Source organism: Pristis pectinata, chromosome 44 (assembly GCF_009764475.1).
Source record: "Pristis pectinata isolate sPriPec2 chromosome 44, sPriPec2.1.pri, whole genome shotgun sequence".
Taxonomy (NCBI): Eukaryota; Metazoa; Chordata; class Chondrichthyes; order Rhinopristiformes; family Pristidae; genus Pristis; species Pristis pectinata.
In genome coordinates this window covers 2,939,344-2,957,418 of record NC_067447.1, presented here as the reverse complement: position 1 = coordinate 2,957,418, position 18,075 = coordinate 2,939,344, and the positions used below count along the sequence as shown (strand labels likewise).

Here is an 18,075-nt window from a genome sequence, read left to right as displayed (position 1 = left end):
GGATCGCCTTGGTGTCAAACTATGCCTATTAGATATAGATACTCCCTTAATGTGAACAATCTAGCTACGAAATCTGTATAGGAATGAGGGCATAGTGATGGGAGTCGGTGAGAGTGGACAATATGCGCAATATGTAGTTACCATGTGGTCTTCGATTACGCTGCTCTATCGCTTTGGCTTTAGATGAATCGTCTCTGAGCATATGGAGACCGTATTTCCGGGATGTTAGAAGAAATATATCTGAATATAGGAAATCGAAAACTACAGCACATTACAGACCCTTCCGCCCACAATGTTGTGCCGACATTTTACCTGCTCTAAGATCGACCTAACCCTTCCTTTCCACGTAGCCCCACCCATTCCTCTATCATTCATGTGTCTTTCCAAGAGTCTCTTATATGTCCCTAATGTATCTGCCTCCACAACCTCTGCTGATATGTGCGTTCCACTCTCCCACCACTTTTTGTGTAAAATAAAATACCCATGACATCCCCCTTATACATTCCTCCAATCATAAAATTATATCCCCTCGTGTTAGCCATTGTCGCCCTAGGAAAAAGGCTCTGACTGTCACTAGATCTATGCCTCTAATCATCTTGTGCACCTCTGTCAAGTTATCTCTCATACTCCTTCTCTCCAAAGAGAAAATCCCTAACTCACTCACCCTATCCTCATAAGACATGTTCTCCAATCCAGGTAACTGCCTGGTAAATCTCCTCTGCAGCTTCTCTAAAGCTTCTACATCCTTCCTATAACGAGATGACCAGAACTGAACACAATATTCCAGGTGTGGTCAAACCAGATTTCTTGAACTCAATACCCCGACTAATGAGAGCCAACATTCCAGACGTCTTCTTAACAACCCAATCGACCTGCCCAGCAACCTTGAGGGATCTATGGACGCGGACCCCAAGATCCATCTGTTCCTTCAAACAGCAGAGTCCTGCCATCAACATTGTATTTTGCCTTCAAGTTCGATCTCCCGAAGTGTATCACTTCACGCTTATCCGGGTTGAATTCCATCTGCCACTTTTCAGCCCAGCTCTGCATTCTATAAATATCCTGGTTTAATCTACGTAAACCTTCTGCACTATCCACAACACCACCAACCTTTGTATCATCAGAAAGCTACCAACCCACCCTTCCACATCCTTATTCAAGTCATTTATAAAATTCACAATGAGCAGGGGTCCCAGAACTGATCCCTGCGGAACACCACAGGTCACCGTCCTCCAGGCAGAATACTCGCCATCTCCCACCACCCTCTGCCTTCAATGGGCGAGCCAATTTTGAATCCACACAACTAGGTTTCTCTGGATCCCATGCTTCCTGTCTTTCTGAATAAGCCTTCCATGAGGAAACTTATCAAACGCTTTACTAAAGACAATGTACACCACATCCACTTCACTACCTTCATCAATGTGCTTTGTCACATACTCAAAGAATTCAGTCAGGCTCGTGAGGGACGACCTGCCCCTCACAAAGCCATGCTGACTGTCTCTAATCAGTCTATGCTTCTCTAAATGCCTATAAAGACAGTCTCAAAGAATCTTCTTCAGTAATTTGCCCACGACTGAAGTAAATCTCACCTGTCTGTAATTCCCTGGGTTATCCTCTGGCTGTTCAACCTCCTCCCTCAGAATGCTATGGACCCAATCCGAGGGTTCCTGATCCAGGCACCGCGGATACAACATATCAGCCGGGTGTCTCTTTCATGTCCACAAAATCTCCTGTCTGCCTTCCTTACTATGGAATCGCCTATCACTAGCGCCCTCCTCTTCTCCCCCTTACCTTCTGCACCGCACGACCTGGCCCAGTGCCATATACCTGGTCATTGCGGCTTTCTCCTGGTAAGCTGTCCCCCTAACAGTATCCAAAGCGGTGTACCTGTTATTGAGGGGAATGGCCGCAGGGTTACTCTGCACTTTGTATCTGCCCAGATGGAGACATGTATCTGCCTATTTCCAGAGTGTGAGTGTCAGGATTTATCGTTTATCCCTCTTTGCTGCTGATGGGGTGTTGCTGCGTTCAACCTTGTGGTGAAGGGACTCACACATCACTGCTGGATGCGGTTTAAGTCCAGTGATTATGAACAAATGGAAGTGTATTTCAGGATGTCACTGTGACCTGCAGCTGGTGCGACTTGCCCCATCCACCTGTTGTTCTTGTCCTACGTGGGAGAGCTTATGGACTTGAGAGGAGGTGCAAGGGTTTGGACAGGGTACAGCAGGAGCGAGTGTCCGGGTTTGGACTGTGGGGGTTCGGACTCCGGGCAGAGTACTTTGTGGGGAGGGGCGAGACGGTCAGGGAAATGGTTGTTGGTGGGCCCAAATCAAAGTTTATGTAGTGTTCACGTTCTATATTTCTATTAACAGAACTGAAGTGTACAATCTCTGAGCTCCTGACACAGTGGGACGATGAGCAACTGTTCCAGCTAACAAAGCTCTACCGGGAGAGACTGAAACAGGCGATTGAAGAAAGGGTTGAAGGACTCAGCTGGATGTTGAGACAGGAGGGACATTTCAGTGGACAAGATCAAGAGGTGAGTGGAAGGAACAACGGCAGTTCCGTTTATTGTCACAAAACTGACGGCATCAGAGGGAAGAGAGACCACCCTGGCTGAATTACGCGATGGGTGGGCCCCCCAGGGGATGGCGTGTGTCGTTGACGGTGTAAACGGGATTCTGATATCTGATGTAGTCATGCGTCTGCGTAGTTCTTTCTTGTATTAGTTGCTGTAGTTTTGACACTGTATGTCATTTTGTAGTGCTTTTAATGAATAAACTTCTGTATATTCATAAAAAAGGTCGGTCTCGCTCACCATCTCACATTTCGGGAGTTGGCCGCTGCAATGGGGACACTGATCTCTGATCAGTTTGTCTTCCACAGATCTGGCATGGGGTTTAAAACCTGCGAGGTGGGGCGCACTAACGCCTGTAAATTCAGTCACCTGTTCCTCCCAAACACGCCGCGCTCAGCACAATAGTAGAGGAGCAATGAAATGGTGAACCAGTTTCAGAACTGACAATCCAATTGAAGCCATCAATATCATTAATCAAGATGATTTTGACCAAAAGGTTCTTCGGAAGGCAAGAGTGAGCAAATATGGTTACAGCCGCTTTATTTGCTGTTCATCAACGTGCAGGTCAGACAGTGTCGGCTTGTACCAGCACCCAAGGCAAGTAAAAGGAAATAACAAAGAATTTGTCCTCGTGCTCTCCCTTTATACTGAAAACTGGTAAAAACTGGTTAGATGAGGGAATCGTCTGATAACATCCCGTGAAATGGTACTGTCTGAGTTACACCAGTTTTACAGACTAAGAAACTACAGAAGTACGGAGCCAAATATCCAACAAGACGTTTACAGACAAACAAGTGATTATACAAATATAAAAGCAAGCGTAAAGAAAACTAAAACTACAGATAAAACCATGAGAAAGTCAACAATCTAGCCCTAGTCCAACAGTCTCACTTCTGCTGTTGGGCGGCGAATGATCCTGCCTGTGATGCTACAACTCGAACTTCCACGTCTTGTTCTGCTTGGTTAGCGATATCCACTGACGGTCTGTATGAAGTGTTAGGTTCATTCCAATTTGATTCTGTTAACCTAACCATTCTGGCAACATCTGGCTTCAGGCCATCCATAAAGGTTGCTTTCAGTGGACCATAGCCGGATCCCTCTCTGTTATCTTTATTTAACATTGGCACTCCTGAGTGGTTGAGCCATGCTGTTCTGAAGCGTTTCAGGTACGTCGTCAGAGTTCCGCTTGCAGCTGACGACCTTTCCCCAGTCTGTTGGTGTTGGGGTTTGTTGATGCAACCACATCTTAATGACATTCCAACAACCTTGTCGAGTTTGCTGATCCTGTCCTGTGTCAGTACCAAATTTACACATCAACTGCCTGACGACAAAGAGATAACACAGTGGCCAGAATTTGGATACCATGATATGGGTGCAGGTAGTGTAAATTGCTAATACATACAAGCCAGTCCATGGATTTTAACCTCATTTTTTCGGATGTGGGACCTCTTTGGACCATTAATCAATCTTCTCAGATTCAGCAGATTTGTGAGAAATCGAGTGTCTTCTTTCATAGGATTCGTCGTTATTCCTACGCTGCTTCACTTGACTGGTCTTTGTTGGAACTGGTCGAGGCAGGGCTGTCAGTCCTATTTTCTCATCATTGGCATCATCAGTTGAATTACCAGAGGTCACTGCAGCATCCGTGCCATGTCAATTCTGCAATCCCTCTAAGTTCGAATAGATGCGCTGCTTTGGGTTATTCTGTGATGTCGGGGTTGTATCCCAAGGGGGGAGGACCAGTGACAAGACGGCCGCTCGTGGTGCTTTTTCACATTGTCTCAGGTTGTCTGTCAGTTTCGTACACTTAACTTCGACTCTGTCACAATTCTCCTTTTGTTTTCTCACTTGTTCGGTTAACACACTTATCTGTTCTTTAGATTTTTCGCAGCCTTTATCATGTTAAGTTTGTAATTGAACACATTCAATCAAAGAGATGAAAGCTGGTTAAGCTACGGGGAGTGTGGTGGTGTGTATCTGACGGGGCAAAATTGGGGGAATCGTGCAGATGAGCCATCAACAAGGTTATCTGGTCAATGAGTAAATGGGAACAATCGGTAACAGAAAATAGATAAAATGAGTTGCAAAATACAGAGGGGGAAGACGCACACAGCTGGCTGAGAATTTACTCTACTTCCAGACAAAATAAAAACAGAAAGGTGGGTAAAAGCCAAGGAGCTCAGCCAATATCACGGATGGTAACTGATACAGGGAAATCATGACCCAAAGTTCTAGAATTCAATGGGCTGCAACGTCTCCAGACTTAAGATTGCTTGAGAATCATTGTAACAGTAAAAGAAGCCAAAGACCGATAGATCAGATTGGGGATGGATGGAGTATTAAAGTGGCAGGCAATTGGAATCTCAGTGCCGTCTTTCCAGACTGAGCACAAATGTTCCGAGAAGCAGTCATCCAATCTGCATTTGATTTTGCCAGTGTGGAGGAAACCACATCGTGACCACGGAATACAGTACACCAGATTGGGAGAAGTGCAAATGAATCGCGGTTTCACCTGCAAACCCTGTTTGGCTCCTGGTCAGTGGAAAGTGGAGAGGTGAAAGGATATGTTGCATCATTTGGGGTTGAAAGGGCAATGTGCTGTGGAAAGGGCGTGGTTCATAGTTATGGGCCAAACGCGAGTGCCATGGGCCAAACGCAGGCAAATAGGACGAGTTTGTACAGACTTCTTGGTCAGCATGGATGGGTTGGGCATAATGGCCTGTTTTTTTAGTGTTCTGTATCTCTGACTGGAATGCAAGAGTGGACCAGGGAGTCAGTAAGGGAACTGCCCCTGCAAAATGGAGGAGAGGGGAAGATGTGTCTGGTGGTGAAATAGCTTTAAAGCCGGCAGAAATCGCGGATCATGATCTGTTGAAGGAGAAGGCAGGTGGGATGGAAGACAAGAATCAGGGGACATTTCGTTTTTTTTTTCCCAGAGGAGATGTGGTGAAAGCAAAGTCGTGTGAATGGGTGAGAGGCGGTCAAGTACTTTGTTAATGATGGCAGAGGGAAAGATTTGGTTTGGGAAAGATGACGACATTTTGGAAGCACATGTACATAAGTGTCATCATTTGCAAATGGAGGAACTGTGAGAATGGAAGGAAGTCTTTTCGGAAGGCAGGGTGGACGAGGATCAGTGGAGGTAGCCATTGGAGTGGTGGGCTTGTAATGGATGTTAATAGGGAGCCTATATCCTCAGATTGAGACAGATGCAAAAATGAAAGGAAAGAGTCAGGGGTTGACTGTGTGAAGGAGAGAGCAGGGTAGAATATGGCAGCAAAAGTAATCTTGATTTCTGTGTGAGTACTGGAAGCAGCACCAGTGCAGTCATCGATGTATCTGAAAAAGAGCTGAGGGACTGGGCCTGGGAGCCACTGAAATAAATACCTTATCACATATCCCACGAAAGGACAGGCACAGCTTAGGCCCGTGTGAGTGTCCATGGTACAGCTCGGTCTGGAGAAAGTGAGTAGCGTTGAAGCAGTTATTCAATGCGAAAGCAAGTTCAGCCAGGTGAATGAATATGTTGGTGGAGGGGAACCGTCTGTTCAAGGAAGCGGTGGAGGGCCCTCAGACCATCCTGATGTGGGATGGAGTTGTAAAGGCATTCTGCCTATGGTAAATAAAATGAGCTTTTGAGTCAAGGGAATTGGAAACAGTCAAAGTGGTGTCATGGATAGCATCCAAACCCATCGGGTTCATTATTGTAAATGGGGCAGGAAAACTTGCGATCCACACTAGGACTTGTCTACGTGTCAACCCCAACCTTGCTGATCCCACCACTGATAGCTTGTGGTCTCATAAACTACTCGATTGTGCTGAATTGGTGAATTGGTTTATTATTGTCACATGTGCTGAAGTACAGTGAAAAACTATTGCATACAGTCCATACAGACATTTCATTACAACAGTGCAATGAGGTAGAACAAGGTAAAACAATATCAGTGCAGAATAAAGTGTTACAGTTACAGATAGTGCAGTACAGGCAGACAATAAAGTGAAAAAGTGCAATTGTGAGGACAAGAGTCCATCTTTGCATTCCAGGCGACCGTTTAATAGCCTTCAAACAGCTGGATAGATGCTGCCCTTGAGTCTCGTGATGTTCTTTCAGCCTTTTGTATATTCTGCCTGATGGGAGGAGGTGCAGAGAAAATATCTGGGGTGGGTGGGGTCTTTGATTATGTTGACTGTTTTACCGAGGCAGCGAAGTGTAGACAGAGTCCATGGCTGGTTTCCCTGATGTGCTGAGCTGTTTCCACAACACCCGGCAATTTCTTGTGGTCACGGTCAGAGCAGTTGCTGTACAAAGCCGTGATGCATTCGGTTAAGATGTTTTCTCTGGCGCATTCATAAAAATTGGTGAGGGTCGATGGGTATATGCCAAATTTCTTGAGCCTCCTGAGGAAGAAGAGGTGCTGTTGAGCTTTCTTGGACTTGGCGCCTACGTGGTTGGATCAGGACAGACTATTGGTGATATACATTCCTAGGAACTTGAAGCTCTCAACGTTCTCGACCTCATCACCGTTATGTAAACAGGAGCATGTGGACCGCCCCCCTTACTGAAGTCGATGACCAGCTCTTTTGTTTGCTGACACTGAGAGAAAGGTTGTTGTCTTGACACCATGCCACTAAGCTCTTTATAAACCTTTCTGTTCTCCAACTCATTGTTTCTTAAGATTCTGCCCACTAGAGTGGCATCATCTGCAAACTTGTAAATGGATTTAGAATGGAATCTGACCACACGGTTTTGAGTGCAGAGGAAGGAGCTGAGGGTCCTGCATTGTGGGGTCCCAGTGTTGAGGATAATCGTGGCGGAGGTGTTGCTGCCTCTCCTTATTGCAGTCTGTTGGTCAGGAAGTCAAGGATCCAGTTGCAAAGGGAGGTGTTGACTCCCAGGTCCATGAGTTTGGCTATGACTTTGCTTGGAATTATAGCATTGAAGGCAGAGCTGTAGTCAATAAACAATAGTCTAACGTTGGTGCCTTTACTGTGCAAATGCTCCAGAGATGAGTGTAGGGCCAGGAAGATGGCATCCACCGTAGACCTGTTTCAGCAGTAGGTGAATTGCAGTTGGTCGAGGTTTCCATGGAGTCTGGAGTTAATGTGTGACATGAACCAGCCTCTCGGACACTTCATGATGGTGGATGTCAGAGCCACCGGGCAGTAGTCATTAAGATATGTTGCCTTCCTCTTTTGGCACTGGGTTGATAGTGGTCTTAAAGCAGGTGGGAACCACAGATTGAACCACAGATTAAAAATATCTGCAGATATCCCCGCCAGCTAGTCTGCGCAGGATCTGAGGGCACGGCCAGGGCTGGATTCTTTCCGCGGGTCACTTTCCGGAAGACCGATCTCGCGTTTCCAACGGTGACTTTGGGTTCAGGTGCATTGGAGGCTGTAGGAGTGGGTGGGAACATTTTAATCCCCTTCCGTTCAAAACGTACACGGAATGCGTTGAAGGCATCGGGAGCGGATGCACTGTTGTCGGCAATGCTGCCCAGCTTCGTTTTCTGGACCATTATGGTGTGCCACAACAATTGTAGTGACTATTTCCTCCCTGCTGGTGTCTCGGACCAAATCAGCAGACGTGATGAGATCAGTAGTTTCTTATTTCTATTTTATGGCTGTTTCTTTCCATAAAACATTGATTGTTTTGAGCCAATGGACCTGCAGTTACTGCTGGTTTGTTTTTAGCCAAATCATGACGGATGAAGTGTGAGAAACATGTGTGTCATGTTCCAAACTTGGCAAAGGATGGAAACTGTTCCACTGAAAGGCCTGAAATGCAAACCTTGTTCCACTGTCCACAGATGATGCCTGACCCGAGAATATCCAGCATTTTGTACTTTTAAATCGCATTTCCATCCTCTGGATAGTCTACTGTTGTATGGGTACGCCATGCGTTTAAGCAATGACATATTGTAAAACGGGGCAGAGGAAACTGTGATAACGTATTCGTAATGTTTTGCGCTTGTATATCAACGCTGTGAGTAATTTTGTTCAGCTGGAGTTCTGAAGCTCATGATAAAATTGTCATTTACAGAGATTCACTGAGCTCGGGAGAAAGGGAAACCGGACAGAGATCTCAACACTCTTCTTCAGTCTGGTGTCGGGGAAAGGGTCCCGGGCCCGGAGGGTGATGTGGGAATCCTTCGTGAAAATGCGGAATGAGTTACCAAAGTTGGACAAAATACTGAAAGAAATCCAGGAGCTCGGTATGGTAAACAACACACTGAACACCATCACATTGAAACATGCTAGATTCAGCAGTATTATGTAAGTCCTGTTTCATGATAGTCCATTGATTTGAACAGGTCCTGATCCACATGAATACATAAAAATTGCCCGAGGTTTATGTGCATTACCCATTCAACTGAAAGGTAAGCGATGGATTGCATATTTCAATCTAATTACTTGTCAAAGACCAAGTTTGACTCCAGCTGCTTGTTTAAAGTTTGGCAGAATCTGGAAATCAGAAGGCTGGGGACTGAGATTGACTGGCCTTGTTAATCACAACCCGCCCGGAGATTCAACTTCGGTTTGCAATTACTAACACTTTGCAATCACTGACACTTCACAACCTCTGACAAACTCATCACTCATTACAATGCAACGTTCCAACAAATCCAGCATTTAGTTGTTTTGAGTCCTTCACGTCGCCATTGTCCTGACACACTTGAACTCAAAACACGTCTGGTAGAGCACTGACACACTGAAAGCTCCCACAGCCCTGGCAGGTCCCTGACACACTGTGAAACCCCATACACCCCTGGCAGGCTCCTGAGACACTGTGAAACCCCACACAGCCCCAGCAGGTCCCTGACACACTCTGAAACCCCACACAACCCTGGCAAGGCCCTGACACACTGTGGCACACCGCACATCCCTGGCAGGGCCTTGACACACTGTGAAACCCCACACACCCCTGGTGCAGGACACTGACATACTGAGAAACCTCACACACTCCTGGCAGGGCCCTGACACACTTAGAACTTTCACACACTCCTGGCAGGGCCCTGACACTGTGAAACCCCACACACACCTGGCAGGGCCCTGATACACTGTGAAACTCCGCACATCCCTGGCAGGGCCTTGACAAACTGTGAAACCTCACAAACCCCTGACAGGGCCCTGACACATTGTGAAACCCCGCAGATCCCTGGCAGGGCCCTGCTACACTGTGAAACCCCACGCACCCCTGGCAGGGTCCTTACACACTGAAAACACACACACCCCTGGCAGTGCCGTGACACAGTGAAACCCCACACACCACTGGCAGGTCTCTGACCCACTGTGAAATCCACGCACACCCCTGGCAGGGCCCTAACTCACTGTGAAACCCCGCACACTCCTGAAAGGGTCCTAAAACACTGTTAAACCCCATTGATATCTGGCATGGTCTTGAAATTTTTAAAAGTTTTCCGTGTCAATGTGAAATCCAGCATTTCGTGCCCCTTGGTAAACTGTTGTATAAATGCCATCTTGTTACTTTGTATTTTTGGAGGAGCAAGCGGGGAGGTGAATCTCATTACCATCTTTCTGCTAATTGTACTGACTATCTGGTTTCATAGTGTTCCATTCGTTGTGGTTTAGAGCACAATCTGAACTAGTTTTCATCAGCAAATACAGCGAAGGTGACATTAGAATGTGAGAAATCTGATATATTTCAATTTGCAAAATTGAAATCCGATTCGCGAAACTAACAGAAGTATTCTTATGGCAGAGCGTTATTCAGGGGTTGGGTGTGGGTGGTACTGCGGGTAGGTCAATATGGTGATGTCGTTAGGGTGGCTTCTAACATGTAAACAGAGCTGTGTTCTCTCAAAGAATAATCTTTTCATTCGAGAGTCATTTCAGACAAGAAATAACACAAAATTTGTCTTGAAATTTGGGAGTGGCAGAATGGCAGGATTGAAAGGACTTCAGTTTAATTCTGCCCTCTCTGTGTCTGCCTCCCCCTCCCCTCTGCATTCCACAAAGCTCAAGGAACAGCACAACGTTTTCCAGCAAGGGGCGTGACAGGCCTCTGAGTCAAATGTTGAGTACAATACCTCCAGATAACCAGGTGTGCCAGTCTGTGTCTGATGCATAATCGTTAACTTGCAACGTCAACTCAGTTATTTTCCCCTCTCCACAGGTGCTACCTGACTTTATTTGGTTATTTTACAGCACCAAACACTGAGACTGAGGAAATTTGGCATGTACACTTTATCCCTCACCAATCTTTATAGGTGCACCACAGAAAGCATCCTATCCGTTGGCGGATAGGAAACAAAGGGTAGGGGTGAATGGATGTTTCTCAGAATGGCAGGCCGTGACTAGTGGGGTGCCACAGGGCTCGGTGCTGGGACCGCAGCTGTTTACCATCTATGTTGATGATTTAGATGAAGGTATTGTGAATAACATTAGTACGTTTGCTGATGATACAAAGTTGGGTGGCAGTGCGACATGTGTAGAGGAAGTTAGGAGAATTCAGGGTGATTTGGATAGGTTGGGTAAGTGGGCAGATACTTGGCAGATGAAGTTTAATGTGGATAAGTGTGAGGTTATCCACTTTGGGAGCAGGAACAGGAGGGCGGATTATTATCTGAATGGTGTGGAGTTAGGTAAGGGGGAAATACAAAGGAATCTAGGAGTCCTTGTTCATCAGTCACTGAAAGTGAATGAGCAAGTGCAGCAGGCAGTGATGAAGGCTAATGGAATGTTGGCCTGTATTACAAGGAGAATTGGGTACAAAAGCAAAGAGATTCTTTTGCATTTGTACATGGCCTGGTGAGACCACTCCTGGAGTATTGTGTACAGTTTTGGTCTCCAGGGTTAAGGAAGGATATCCTGGCTATAGAGGGCGTGCAGCGTAGGTTTACGAGGTTAATTCCTGGGATGTCGGGACTGTCATATGCTGAGAGGTTGGATAGACTGGGATTGTACACGCTGGAATTGTGAAGATTGAGAGGGGATCTGATTGAAACATACAGGATTATTAAGGGATTGGACAAGATAGAGACAGGAAATATGTTCCAGATGTTGGGGAAGTCCAGGACCAGGGGGCATGATTTAAGAATAAGGGCTAGACCATTTAGGACAGAGGTGAGGAAAAACTTCTCCCAGAGGGTTGTGAATTTGTGGAATGCACTGCCTCAGAGGGCAGTGGAGGCCAATTCTCTGGGCACTTTCTAGAAGGAGCAAGATAGGTTTCTTATCGATAGGGGAATCAAGGGATATGGGGACAAAGCAGGAACAGGATATTGATTGTTGAGGATCAGCCATGATCTCAAAATGGCGGTGCAGACTCGAAGGGCCGAATGGTCTACTTCTGCTCCTACTGTCTATTGTCTATCACGGCTTGGTACGGCAACTGCTCTGCCCATGACGGCAAGAAACTGCAGGGGGTTGTGGACACGGCCCAGCACATTACAAAAACCAGCCTCCCCTCCAGGGAGACACAAGAGTCTGCAGATTCTGGAATCTGGAGCAACTAACAATCCTGATAAATCCTGATGATGCAGGCGTTCGAGTCGAAACGTTGACAATTCCTATCCTCCCACACATTCTGCTCAACCGCGTGAGTTCTTCCAGCAGAATGTTTGTTGTTCCCCTTAATGGAGTCTGTCTGCACTTCCCACTGCCTTTGTAAAGCAGCCAACACAATCAAAGACCCCACCCACACTGTTCATACTCTCTTCTCCCCCAACCCATTGGGCAGAAGATACAAAAGCCTGAAAGCACGTATCACCAGGTTCAAGGACAGCTTGTATCCCACTGTTATAGGACTATTGAACGCCACCCTAGTACTATGAGATGAACTTTTGACCTCACAATCTGCCTCGTTGTGATGGTTGCACCTTATTATCTGCCTGCACTGCATTTTCTCTGTCGCTGTAACGCTTTATTATGCATTCTGTTGTTGTTTGTCCCTGTACTACTTCAATGTACTGATACGGTAAAATGATCTTGACGGACGGTGGCAAAACATTTGTTTTCAGTAGACCTTAGTACGTGTGACAATAATAAATCAATTTACCAATTTAATTTAACAATTTATCGGTGAATATAATACAAAGCCCCTGCCACCGGACCGATCAGTTGGAATTGACAAGACTTCACCAGCCTCTCCCGTTGTACACCAGCACTGTGTACATCATTGAGACTCTCGTGGTCTCCCCAGTACATGGTTCCCTTCCCTCTATCCATCCCACATCCTCCTCTTCAGCTGAAAACATCCTGATATTATAACTTCTAATTTCAATAGGTCATCAATTTGAAACGTTATCATTATTTTCTCCACAGATGCTGCCTTACCTGTTGAGTATTTCACGCATAGACTGCTCTTAATTAGACACAAAAGTGTGGAACACCAGTGAATGACCAATGTGCACTTTTGCCAAACTACCCAATGCCCTGCTCCCCTTCTCTACAGAGCAGAACAACACAGGGGTTCTCAAACATTGGTCTACAAGAACAAAAATAGTAAAATGTAGCTGCAACGGAAGGAGTCCACTAAAGTGCAGACTGGATTTAAATGGACTATGAGGGGAATGTTCACCTACACAGCTCAGTTAGTATCAGAATATGAGAATCGGATAAGTTCTGGCATTCATCTCTTTCAAGTCAGGTGTCTGAATCGAGTTTTACCTTCTGTACTAATGTGCATGGAAACATTGAATTAATTCATGTAATCTTAAACACTGAATATTGAGTTGCAAGTATCAAGTTCTTTTCTCAATTGAGACATCTAACTTTGCAACAATTTGTTCCCATGCAAGATGTTCAGCAGAAACACAAGGAGACTCTGGGGGCACAAACTGAAACACTGAGAGTGAACACGATCCTGATGAGGGAGAAGGTGAAGTTTTTCCCGCTGGTTGATCGATACGCTGAGCTCACTCTCATTTCTACTGTTCGAGATCGGAGACTTGTGGAACACGAACTGTTGGCAAGAGGCCGGGACCATGAGGACTGGAGAGAGAAGCATCTCCGGGGAGAGCTGGAAAAAATCCGGACTGATCAATTGTTCCAGAGCAGCTTTTCCCGGAGAAAATCCAAATCTGGGAGTTCGGCAGCAGTTGCTGGAGTCCCGGGGATCGGGAAAACAACAATGGTACAAACGATTGTTCATGACTGGGCCACGGGGATATTATACCAACACTTGCAATTTGTCTTCAGCTTCAAATTCCGGGATTTAAACTCCATTAACTGCAGAATAAACCTGAGGGAATTAATACTGGATCAGTATCCTTACTTTGGGAACATCCTGGTAGAGGTCTGGAAGAACCCAGACGGATTGTTGTTTATATTCGATGGTTTGGATGAATTCAAACACCGAATCGATTTTGCTGACAGTCGGAGAGACACAGAACCTCAGCACATGTGCCCAGATCCCGAGTGGCGGTGTGAAGTGTCTGTCATTGTGTACAGTTTAATCCAGCACAGGCTGCTCCCAGGGTGTTCAGTGCTGGTGACCACCCGCCCCACTGTGTTACATTTATTGGAAAAGGCGGAGATCAGTGTCTGGGCTGAAATCCTGGGATTTATTGGTGAGGAACGGAAGGAATATTTCTGCAGGTCTTTTGAAGATCAGACGGTGGCAGCAGCTGTTTTCAAACACGTGGAGGAGAACGAGATCCTGTACACCATGAGCTACAACCCCTCCTATTGCTGGATCCTCTGTTTGGCACTGGGCCCCTTCTTCACACAAAGAAACAGGGACCCGCAGCGAGTTCCCAAGACCATCACCCAACTATATTCCTACTATATTTACAACATCCTGAAAAACCACGGCTGTGAGATTGAAAGCCTCCGTGATGTGTTACTGAGGGTTGGTCAGATGGCCTTTCGAGGAGTTTCCGAGAAGAAGATTGTGTTTACAGATGGAGATTTGATCAACTACAATCTGCAGCCTTCCCAGTTCCTGTCCGGGTTCCTGATGGAACTCTTGGAGAGAGAGGATTGTGCCCGGAGCGTGGTGTACACATTTCCACACCTCACCATCCAAGAGTTTGTAGCCGCACTCGCACAATTCCTGAATCCGCATCCCGGGGATATCCTGAAACTCCTCACTGAAGCCCACAGCACGACAGACAGGCGATATGATGTATTTCTCCGTTTTGTTGCTGGTCTCTCCTCCCCAGCGTCAGCTCGGGGGCTGGAGGAGTTTTTGGGACCATTTCCCCATCAAACAATCTGCCGAGTGATTGACTGGGTGAAGAAGGAGGTGAAATTTCAATTTGGAAACGCAGGGAGAGCAACGGGTAAAAGAAGCCTCCTGAACACACTGCACTACCTGTTTGAGTCTCAGAACCGTGGACTGGCTCAGGCCACAGTGGGATCTGTGGAAACACTTTCATTCGGTGAATTGCGACTGACCCCGATTGACTGCACCGTCCTGTCTCATGTCATTGGGCTCTGTGATACAATAAAACACCTCGAGCTGGATCGCCACTTCATTCCGTGTGAAGGGCTCCAGCGGCTGGGACCGGGGCTGCATAAGTGCCAGGAGTTGGGGTAACAGTTAATTTGTTTCTGTTTTTAAATTGTAAAATTTTCCCGATCAGTATTCCTTCAGTGTGACTCCCTCCCGCACTTCACCCTCCCGGTGCAACTCTCTCTTTCCTCTGTACCCTCGGCTGGACTCTCTCCCCTACCCCCACTCCCGGCGCGTCCACTCAACCTCCGCCACTTATCCCTGGCTGGTCCAAACTCCCTCCCCGGCCCGGCCGCTCTCCCGGCACGGCCCTTCCTCCGGCCCGGCCGTTCTCACTCCCACCCGGCTCTCCCGGCTCGGCCGCTCTCATTCCCTCCCGGCACCCGGCCTGGCCACTCTCACTCCCCCCTCAGTGTAACTCTCCCTTTCCCTTCCTCAGTTTTTTTTCTCCTCTCCTTACGCGCTGCGTGTGGATGACTTCCCCCTCCCCCGCCCAGTCTCTCTCGCTCGCTCTCACACACACACTGAGATTGAAGGGGGAGAGTTTACACAGCGCTTGATTGGATAAATTACTGACATTCCGTGAGTAACCAGGAGCTGGGCACTGAGTGGTGTGATTGGTAATTAATATCCTGAGGTGTCTCATGTAATATCCGAGTTATATCCTGTTATGTCAGACTCTGACTGGACCCCGGGTGTGAATCAGTTTCTTTCTCACTCTGTCTGTCTGTGTTTAGACTGGGGAGCAATGACCTGGGATATTCGGGAGTGAAACTGGTGTCTGCGGCTCTCAGGGACCCGGAGTGTAAAATACAGAGACTGCGGTAAGTCCCAGACTGTGAGAGATTGTGTTTACAGTCACTGGGTGACTGACACTGAACATTATTGTGGTCAGTAATTGTGTTACTAATAAACCCTGGGGTTTTGCACCGTCTCCTGTCTCTCTGTGTCCCTCACCCTCACTCTCTCTCATCTACAGGCTGGGACGGGTCGGGCTCACAGATTCTGGTGCAGAGGATCTCGCCTCCGCTCTGAGTACAAACCGTTCACTGACGGAGCTGGACCTGGGATCAAACTCCCTCACAGACCGATCTGTCCCCGCTCTCCCCCGCCTCATCCTGAACCTCCCGTGTCTGGAATGGATCCGGTGAGCGTGTTTACTTTTAATGTGATAAAATATCAGTGGATCCGCGGGATTTTCTGGTGACATTTACCTGTAAATGTTGTTGAAACATTAACCCCAGTCCCCAGTCACTGACACTGATGTTTATTCCCTCTTTAGTCTTCACTCTGTTTCAGGTTGGAGGGGAATCAGTTCAGTTCAGATGGACAGAATCAGCTGAAGTTGCTGCAGGGAACCAGACCCAGACTGAGGCTGGACCTGGAAAAGTCCCAATGTATAGACATCCCCGCCCGTGGAATGGGAATATTTTGGCCGGTTTCCGCCCTCCACTTTAAACGCGCGCGCTCCCAGTTTAAATCCCAACGGCCGGAACGGTTCCCAGCTGGAGCGTAGCGCGCCCCTTCTCTCTATGACGTCAGAGGAAACCCACAGACACGTTATCCGACCGCTCCCACGATGCCCGGGGCTGGATGCCCCTGAGTGGGGCCCTGGGACAATTAGACAGACAGGAAGGTCCCAGGACAGACTGGGACACCAGGGAACGCATTCAGTGTGCAAGGTGGGGCTCAGTACTGGACAGCAGTGATGGCATTCAGTGCCCTGCTGGGGTATCAAAAAGTGTGGGACAACAGAGTTGGCATTCATTGTACCGGGTGGGGCTCACGCTGCGACATCAGTAATGCCATTGTGTGAGACGGGGGCAATTTGCCGGGTCAGGAACCTTCCTGGCCATGTTGCTGAGGGGGAAGGGGTGGAATTTTCCCTCCATTCGGCAGCCTGTGGATATAGTAGTGATAATTTGTAAAATACCTCAGTAGATAAGCCTAGACCTCCAGTAATTATGCTGTTAATTTGAGTGAAGACAGAGAGCATCCAGAAACTCCTGCTGGTGCGGAATGGCGTTGATAAAAGGAGCTGATTATTCAACATGCCGCTCATTGTCGCTTGTCTATCAATTGTGCATGAATGTAAATGAATTGTGAGCAGCTTATTTTACCCGAACGTCGGAAATTTACTCAGTGTTTAATTCATAATGGGCAAAGTGAACTCAATAAACCGTGGTCAGTTCAGTTCTGAGTTCCTGTCTTGGAGTCTAACTTGCGTCTGAGAAATCTGAGTGACCGGACACCACAGCGTCACAGAGCGTCCTTCAACAGCGGTCTCGAGCGCCCAAAACTGCCAGAACATCAGAGTGCACCACCCCGTGAGCCCAGAGTGTCTGTCATCGACAGAACACCAGCGGTACACTGTAACATCAGCCCACAGCGTCCCTCACCGACAGAACACCAGCGGTACACTGTAACATCAGCCCACAGCGTCCCTCGCCGACAGAACACCAGCGGTACACCGTAATATCAGCCCACAGCCCCCTCACCGACAGGACAGTTGCATTATCTAATGAGTTGGGGTGAAGGGGCAGACGGAGAAAGGGAGCGAATTTGAGAGAGAAGAATGGGTGAGACAGGGTGTAGAAAGAGACGGGAGAAATGTTTGGACAGGAGTTGGAGAGGGCCTGAAGAAGCGACGAGTGAGGGTTTGGGAAAGTGGCCGTGGGGAATCTTGCAGTGCGGGGTGGTGAAGAGGAGGGAGAGGTTGGGACCAGGGTGGGTAAAGTCATTGGAGAGGTGTGGGGAAACGGGGAGACCGTTTGGAGAAAGTGGGGTGTGTTTGAGGAAGGAGTGGTAGAGGGCTTGGGGACAGGGGAAAGTGTGTGGTGGTGTGCTGGGGATAGTTGGCCAAATACGGGTAGAAGTGTGGGGAAAGAGAAGTTTTGAAGAAAGGGGAAGAGTTGGGGGAAATGTGATTGAGATGATAGCGGCTTGGGGAAGGGAGTAGAGGGGGTGGGGGAGTGGAGGTGAGTAAGAGGGGGAGTGGGTGCGTGGAAAGGTTGAGATGGAGAGAATGAGGAAGTTGAGAGGTATGAGAGTGTCAGACAGAGAACATGTGGGA

At 47.5% G+C, this 18,075-nt stretch overlaps 1 protein-coding gene across 9 annotated transcripts in view; it reads left to right on the top strand.

Moving 5' to 3' along the window:
• The window catches only part of LOC127566688 (NACHT, LRR and PYD domains-containing protein 3-like), a 49,634-nt gene extending 32,453 nt beyond the window's left edge, over positions 1 to 17,181 (top strand). For all 9 annotated transcript variants that reach the window (XM_052009236.1, XM_052009233.1, XM_052009240.1 and 6 more), the window contains 7 exons: positions 2,376 to 2,542; positions 8,625 to 8,796; positions 8,896 to 8,961; positions 13,345 to 15,082; positions 15,740 to 15,826; positions 15,982 to 16,149; positions 16,302 to 17,181. In XM_052009236.1, the coding sequence (XP_051865196.1) occupies positions 2,376 to 2,542; positions 8,625 to 8,796; positions 8,896 to 8,961; positions 13,345 to 15,082; positions 15,740 to 15,826; positions 15,982 to 16,149; positions 16,302 to 16,518 (2,615 nt within the window). In that variant the 3' untranslated portion in view covers positions 16,519 to 17,181. The remainder of the gene's footprint in view (positions 1 to 2,375; positions 2,543 to 8,624; positions 8,797 to 8,895; positions 8,962 to 13,344; positions 15,083 to 15,739; positions 15,827 to 15,981; positions 16,150 to 16,301) is intronic.
• Positions 17,182 to 18,075: the final 894 nt, after the last annotated feature.